This window comes from Glycine soja, chromosome 12 (assembly GCF_004193775.1).
Source record: "Glycine soja cultivar W05 chromosome 12, ASM419377v2, whole genome shotgun sequence".
Lineage (NCBI taxonomy): Eukaryota > Viridiplantae > Streptophyta > Magnoliopsida > Fabales > Fabaceae > Glycine > Glycine soja.
In genome coordinates, this window is record NC_041013.1 from 2,617,947 (window position 1) to 2,626,019 (window position 8,073).

At 35.0% G+C, this 8,073-nt stretch overlaps 1 protein-coding gene across 1 annotated transcript; it reads left to right on the forward strand.

Annotated features, from left to right (window-relative positions):
• Window positions 1-4,843: 4,843 nt before the first annotated feature.
• On the forward strand, window positions 4,844-8,073 carry LOC114378317 (transcription initiation factor TFIID subunit 14b). Its single transcript, XM_028336888.1, has 6 exons — window positions 4,844-5,037; window positions 5,353-5,441; window positions 5,552-5,773; window positions 6,208-6,395; window positions 6,475-6,596; window positions 7,750-8,073. The coding sequence occupies exons 1-6, from the start codon at window positions 4,924-4,926 to the stop codon at window positions 7,834-7,836; spliced, it is 822 nt and encodes a 273-aa protein (XP_028192689.1). The 5' UTR covers window positions 4,844-4,923; the 3' UTR covers window positions 7,837-8,073.

Consider the following 8,073-nt stretch of genomic DNA (forward strand, 5'->3'; position numbering starts at 1 on the left):
ATGTATTCAAGTTCACATGGTGTTGCACAAAATTTGGCATACACAGAAAATGTGGTTCATAGTGCCTCATGATCATGTGTTCTGTATGGATTCTCTCCTTACCTCCAATTCCAATTGAGACAGCTCATGGTTCACAGGTTGCTTACTCTCACTCTGAGTAGTTGGTGGATGGTAGATATATATCAATAGCATTGTCAATCATCTAAACCAACATGTGAGATGTCTATAGCATGTCGATCATTCAAATAGTTATAATGAACAAGCATTAGGTTTCACCTGTAAATCTGTTGGTCATTATCTCAGAAGGTGGTGGGGTATTTACTCCAATTCCTAATCCTTGAAAGAGATCTCTAAGACAATACCATGTGATCCCTTATCTTTCAGTTGACTCCATCGTAGCCCCACCAAATATCATTCATTGTGGTATTGGATTGCAGAGGCCATTGGCAACTATATATACAATATTTATTCGGTACTCAAGCAACACAAGTCATTGCATTCCTAAAGTATAAGAATTCAAATATTTCTTTCTTATACAAGTCCTTTGACATCAGTATAATATATTTGTTGTGTGGAGCAATAGAAAACAATGGGTTTCCGCATAGCAGGTATCATTAGACGGGCTTCATTTTCTACAACCCTAGCAGCCTCCAAGGGGATTGAAGTACCAAAAGGCTATCTTTCAGTCTATGTTGGAGATAAGATGAGGCGGTTTGTGATTCCAGTATCATACTTGAACCAACCTTCATTTCAAGAATTATTAAGTCAAGCAGAAGAAGAATTTGGATATGATCATCCAACTGGTGGTCTCACAATTCCATGTCAGGAGAATGTGTTCCTAAACATTACATCTCGCTTGAATGAGTTGCAATCATGCTAATGGAGATGTAGATTAGATTAGATGAGGCAATTTGTACAGAAGGCACTTTCTTTTATAGGAAATATTTTCCAATTGGTTCTCTACTTCTCTTGTATAATTCCATTGGAAGTTGAAGCCTAAATCTCATGAATTCTAATATATACAACAGTTTCATTATCAAATTGGCGCACTCAGTTCTTGACTTCCTGCTTTCAGCATCACAGAATAATTATCTCAAGTTAATTTGGTTCACCTTCCAATGCTATCATCCCTGCAAATCATTCTTCATTTCCCCGGGCTATCGATTGATCTGTTTTCCTAAATAAGCAGAACTATCACATCGATCTCTGATATTTAACAAGTAGAGACTTCAACCAGATAAATATTTTGAGAGGATATTTTGTAGACAGGTCTGCTTGATTTGAAGGAGGTTTCGCAGATACCTCTGTTGTTTAGCTTTGAAGTAACTAAAAGTTCTTGTTTGTGTCTGGAGTGAAAACCTTAAACATGTTGGATAAGTGACCACATAAACCTGAATAACTAGCGCAAAAATTTCAAGGCTTCAATTGTAACGCATCTCGCCACGAGAGACTATTCTAGAGTAATAGTGGACTTCCATGGTTGGAGGTACATCCAGTCGATCTATGAGGCATATCACAAAGTTCTTAATGATGCGAGACTTACTATTTAAAGCTTCAACTTTTCTGATACTTGATCAATATCAAACTTCTCCCTTATATTTTGGAAATGCTCTCACACTTGCGCAATTTACAATTTATAATGTAAGGTTACAAGTGGTTATTATCTAAAAAGACGAAATATCAGAGAAGCACATTGGTTGCCTTACTTCTTTTACGAATTTTAAAGAAACCAAATTATTGTTCAAATATAACTCCACATGTTTACCTAAATTTATTGATCAAACATTACAGAAAGAAGACACTCCAAGCTAATAGTTCAAGGTCATATTAATGCAACTGTTCGTTCTTGACTTTATTGGAACAACTACAATAAAATGAATAAATTACATGTTAGTGTTTCATTGGTACCAGATATATTTAAATAAATAATAAAAGGTACTATGTTAACATTTGCAATACAAAGATTTTAAAAAGGAATTAGATTTATGAATCTCTCATTATGGACCATGACCCAAATTATTAACAGTATTGCCCAACTTATTGTTTCAAAAAGTTGGATTTTGATCATGAATCGAACTATATATATGTCTAGAAAAGAAAAAGGAAACAAGAAAAATAAAGTTCAATTCCTGTGCTTTTAACAAAAGCAATACATAGAAGGAAGCTTTAAGCATGCAGATCATCAACACTGGACTCCAGATGTAGTCACTAATCAGGTTTGTGCACTAATAAAATTATGATCCTGCAATTATACTTACAGTCTACCAAAAATAAATTGACAAGCATCCATCTAACAACTTGAAATGAATGGTCATGGAAAATTTTAGAAAATAAATGATTGCCAATGATCTATGTTTATAAGTTTCCGTCAGAGTTCATATATCTTTCCAATTCTCTAAGTACAAGAAATAAAGATAAAACATTTACAATTTTCAACTGTCTTCCTACAAAATTGAATTGGTCATTGACCACCTACATTTCACTCTTCTCTATGACCTATGAAAGCAAGAAGTTATATCTTGGAAGACATCTTCTCTGCAAGGGATTGTAAGGCCACCTGTTGGATGATCAAATCCAAAAGGTCTTGGATTGAAGGTTGGTTCAAATATGATATAGGAATCACAAAGTGCTTCTTTTCATTTTCTCCCACATAGACTGCAAGATAGCCTTTTTTTTTGGGACATCACCTTTGAAGACTAGGCAAACGGAAACCCATTGCAGATCTAGAGAATGTTTTGAATGGACTTGTGTAAGAAATATTTTGTTTCAAAAATGCAAAGGACTTAACTTGTTTGTGACTGCAGCCATGACTATCTCTCTATATATAGATTAAGAGATGATCTTGGAAAACCATTAGGTACAGAAATAATTGATGAAGAGATATTCAACATATGGGGTCTAGCTAGTGGCACGGGCATGAAGGATCACATGGAACTGTCTTTGATTTCTTTTATCAAAGACGAAGAAATTATGTGTGGCCGAATACCCCACACTTTTTATTGAACTAGCAAGATGGTACCCACTTGAAAATTGAAACCAGAGAAATTTGTACAGTTCTACACCAAAAGGTTAGCATTACATAGCTGGCTTGCTTATTGTGTTCCAAACACGCTTGAGACATCTCATGTGTACAACATTGTGATCAGGAAACTGATCTCTAGTCTACCTTTAAGAAAATGGATAAGGCTATGAAATTTTCAACAGCTAAGTGCAGTATTCTCTAAATGCTTTTTTTAGTAATAGAAATATCCTTTAAGAATTGTGGGGTATAAGAAACTTGGAATAGACATCCTTCTTGAGCTCAGTTAATTATTGCAATCTGACAAACATAGTAGCAGAAGAAAATTATAATTGAGACTTCCACGTATTAATCCTCTTAACATTTCTATGAGTGTGTTGTATTGTTTGTTGACTTGCACACCTTTCCAAATGGTCCGTTATGGTTGACCACACGAAAATATGGTTGGTATACACTTTATAACTGTTCTAAATTCAACATAGGCTGCTATACATACATTGCAGTAAGAGAGCGACAACCTATATCATGGAAATGTTGTTTGATGTGGAAAGCGTTCTAATTAGGACCAGTGGTATGATTATTCATAGGTGATAGGTCCAATCTAGTCTTGATTGAAATCTCTCTCATATCTGGCTTACATTAGAATAACATAATAAAAAACGGCAAAAATTTCGGCTTTTTGCTTTCAACATGGGGCTAAAAAAGTACAGTGATAGGATATCCACTGTATGACCATATCGAATGTAGCATTTTACTCTTCTTTTTTCTTTTTTTCTGAATGTGGCATTTGACAAAAGAACATCACTAAACTAAATTTGGAATTTATTTATTTTATATTGTAAATTTGTCGTTGCTTATAGTTGTTTTCTTCTTCTTTCCTTCGCTATTTATGAATGAACTTGAAGTCTACTTCACCACTGAATTAATTGCCTACCAAGAACTGGAATTGAAAAGAAAGTGTTAAAAGCTCAGATTATTGCTAAATATTTTACTACTACCAAACTCACATTGTACAAGGTCGTGTTACTGGCATTAGTTATCAAGGAATTGTGTCCTGTAATAAAAAAATTTATAGGCACCTTTAATCATTAACATTCTTTCCTATCCAGATTCGACTGTATACTTGTTTGGGTAGATTATTCCCTGTAAACCAAACACTTGAAATCTCTCCAAAGAAAAAGGCATTCATGGCTTTGTGCAGTGAGTATTCAAAACTGGGGTAAAAAACAAGAGACGAAGGAATTATATTGTATTATTGTAAGTGACTAACCTATGCATCACTTCTTTATAGTAAACCCTTTTTTTAAAAAAAAAAAAGACTTCCAATTTTTAATTTTGGGATATGGAGCTGCTTTATTGGGGAAAACAAAATTTACCAAGGATTTATTGAAAATTTTGTCATTGTGCATTTTTTCTCTGCATCAAGATGCACCACGGAATGGCAATTCCACGGCATAATAGGGGATGCGAAAATTATACACTAAAATCATGATTCTGTTATGTAAATGCATAACAAAATCATAATAATTTCGTTGTGCACAGTTTTTATATCCCATGTTATGCTGCCCATAAAATTTTTCAGGGATGGATAATTTTAAAATTTTAAGAAATTGTTGGGGCAATAAAAAATCCCATTAAGGCCTATAGCAAATTCTAAAAAACAAGTTAAAGAACACCAAGCCTTTTTTCAGGCTTCAGGTGGCCCATTCGAATATCCAACAATTCTTGAATAGGCCCACTTGGGTATTGGGTTGGGCTTGCTAGTTTATGATGGATCAGAAACAGTTCTAAACGACGTCGTAAAATCCACGAACTGTGCTGCGTAATTTTGATAGAGACACACAAACCCTAGAACTTGATGCTCAGATTCAGCTTCTATCTTTGAGACGAGGTCGTTGATTGATATGACCAACAGCTCATCTTCGACAAAGCACGGTCAAGATCAGCCTGAATTAAGTGGTCCTACCCCCAAATCACAGCGAACCAAAATGGGCAAATCCGAAGACAACGATAAGAAGGTAACCTTGTTTCGATTCAAATTCGGATAAAACCCGCAAACCCATTTTCCAAATCGCCAAAATAACGATTTCCCCCAAACCCTGAGCTTTTGGGACTGTGTAAAGATTGCAGCTTGTTTCTGCTATTGATTCAAATTCGAAACTTTGATTTGGAGCCCTCATCCAGCACTACAAGGATCTTAAAGTCACTTTGCAGAACTTCAAATATGATTTTAGAATGTCATACAACGTGAAAACAAATTCCTCTATATGTTTTACTAAAGTAGGTTCTTTGTGTTGAATGTACAAGTATAACCATTTCTGGGTTTTGTGTAGAACTTAGGTAAGAAACTCAAAGATGTGGAAATAAGCATTCCAATAGTATATGGGAACGTAGCATTTTGGCTTGGCAAAAAGGCTAGCGAGTAAGTATCCTACACTGCCACCAATTGATCTAACGTTTAGCTTGAAGTCGCTAAAATGTGTCTTTTTTAACAGAGAGAGTAAGAAATTGAACATATTTATGTTATGCAAGGTATCAGTCGCACAAATGGACAGTATATGTTCGTGGAGCTACCAATGAGGATCTTGGGACGATAATAAAGCATGCTGTTTTTCAGTTGCATTCTAGTTTCAATAATCCCACACGTGTTGTGGAGTCACCGCCTTTTGAATTGTCAGAGTCAGGATGGGGGGAATTTGAAGTTTCCATCACACTTTATTTCCACAGTGATGTTTGTGACAAGCCTTTGAACTTGTGAGTTGTTGGTACTGCTTTGGATTTAGTAGCTGGCTGCCTGGTTATTGAGCCTTTTGTTGATACTCTGATTTCTTGATTCAGTGTAGAGGTTCAAAATATGCTCAAAAATACTTAGGGTAGGCAAAATGGCAACTGAATTTCTAGCGTGTTTCAATCATCAACAGCGTGCTTGTGCTTCTGAAACACTCCAGGAGTGAAGCTCCATGCCCTGCTAAGTTTAGTTAGATAGATACAGCAATTTGATTAGAGTGCTTCATTTTTTTATTAATGATAAGCTAGGATGACTATACAAATAATGTCTATTTTGCTAACTACTAAGTTTTGTAAGAGTATGCAATTTATCTATGGCTCAAGTGCTTGCAAACCATTTTTTGTGAATGTCAAAACAATTTCTGAATCTTGCATTTTATTGAAGAGTAATATATACACAGATATCATCACTTGAAGTTGTATCCAGAGGATGAAAACAGTTCCATGTCCACAAAGAAGCCTGTTGTTGTGGAGTTTTATGATGAGATAGTTTTCCCTGATCCTTCTGAGGCTTTTTTAGCTCGTGTGCAAAATCATCCAGCTGTGAACTTGCCAAGATTACCTGCTGGACTCACCTTGCCTCCTTCCAGTATGTTACGTAGCAATTACCCCTGTTATCTGCAGCTTTCCTTTTTCCATGCTTGAGTTGAAAGAACTTGTAAATGCAGTACCTGTTGAGGATGCAAGTAAAAGGAGGAAAGGTGATACCAAAGATCATTCCTTAAGTCAATGGTTCATGAATTTCTCGGAAGCGGATGAGCTCTTACAGCTTGCAGCAGCTCGTCAGCAGGTATGTATGACAATACTTTTTATCATATTTGAAAGTATATAATATTTGTGGATGTCAAAGATATTGTTAATTGTTGATGCCTTGATGGTATATTTAATGAATCTGAATGAGCCATGACAGCAAGCATATGCTTGCATCTTTACAAAATAGAAAGTATGTATCATACATGCTCACCTGTTTGGCTGTTTGTAATTACCACCCTAGCAATCTAGATTATAGATGCACTGGATAGTTTCTTTTTAGAGAAATGTGATGGCAATACCATCAAGATTTGTGATCTTGATGCAGGGTTAATGTTTTATTAAAAATGAAATGTATAAGGATTTTTGGAGTTTTTTTTTTTCAAATTTTCTGCACTTCAGTACATATACTCGGACTAAGACTACTGTTCTATGCTCGGGAGTTTAGTTGTGTTTGTATGATGTTTATGGCCTTTTTTTGTTGATTAGTTTAACTTGAAATAACTATGCCTTTGAATTATTAGGACAGAATGCAGAGACATTTTTCTTAATTTACATTGTTGGGTTCTATGCATGTAAGGGATTCTGGTTTGTAAGCAAATGATTTAATTCAACTTCTAAAGAAAGGGGAACCAGTGGAAAGGGATGGGAAGGGGAGAGAAAAAACAGATAAGATGGTGTGTATGCTGATTAACATCATTTTAGTTTTATTTAGTAGCCATCATGTTGTATCACTTCTGCTTGTTCATCATTAAAGGATTTAATTAAGGCATCCATTATCATCAATATATTGTGGGTTCTATATGTTCTAATCATGTTCTACGTGGGGCATGAATATTTAGAATGCACATCATAATGCAATTGTTATAATAATAATAAATAACTGACAAGACTAAAGTATATGAAGTTATTTTCATCCAAATCACTGACCCTTGTCAGTATGCTAAAGTCTGTATTACGGTTCTTTTCCTTATATTTCCTTGATGAGCCATTGATTGTGTGGGTTAGTGTTTACTTGTGTATTCCCATTATGCTAGTAAATTACAAGGAGTAGCTGAGAGAGGTGTGGTTGATCTTGTTTTCTTGTTGGCTAAATTGCAAATATGTTTTATTCTTGAAGGATTTGACTGTTCTATCATCTCAATCTTGTAAGGGTTCCAATTGACAGTTAATTTGTGTTTCCAATGGGTTAGGTTCAAGCTCATATTGCTAAACTCAGACGACAGATAAGCTTGATAGATGGACAGCATCAGCAGTTTAAATCTTCTTCTGACCTGTAGATGTACAATTAGGATCTTTGAGGTTTATTTTCTAATTACTGAGAGCAGAAGAATGGGTTGATTATATGCTTCTAATCAGCTAGTTGTTTCTTCAGCTGTATTGTAACTTATTTCATTTTTTGTCTGCGGTGTTGTAATGTTAGTGTACCTTTTGCCAATAATAAGCGGCCCAATGTGTATGATTTAATCATAAAAGTGAAAGATGTTGTCCTTTTATTTCTGATAATATATATTCAA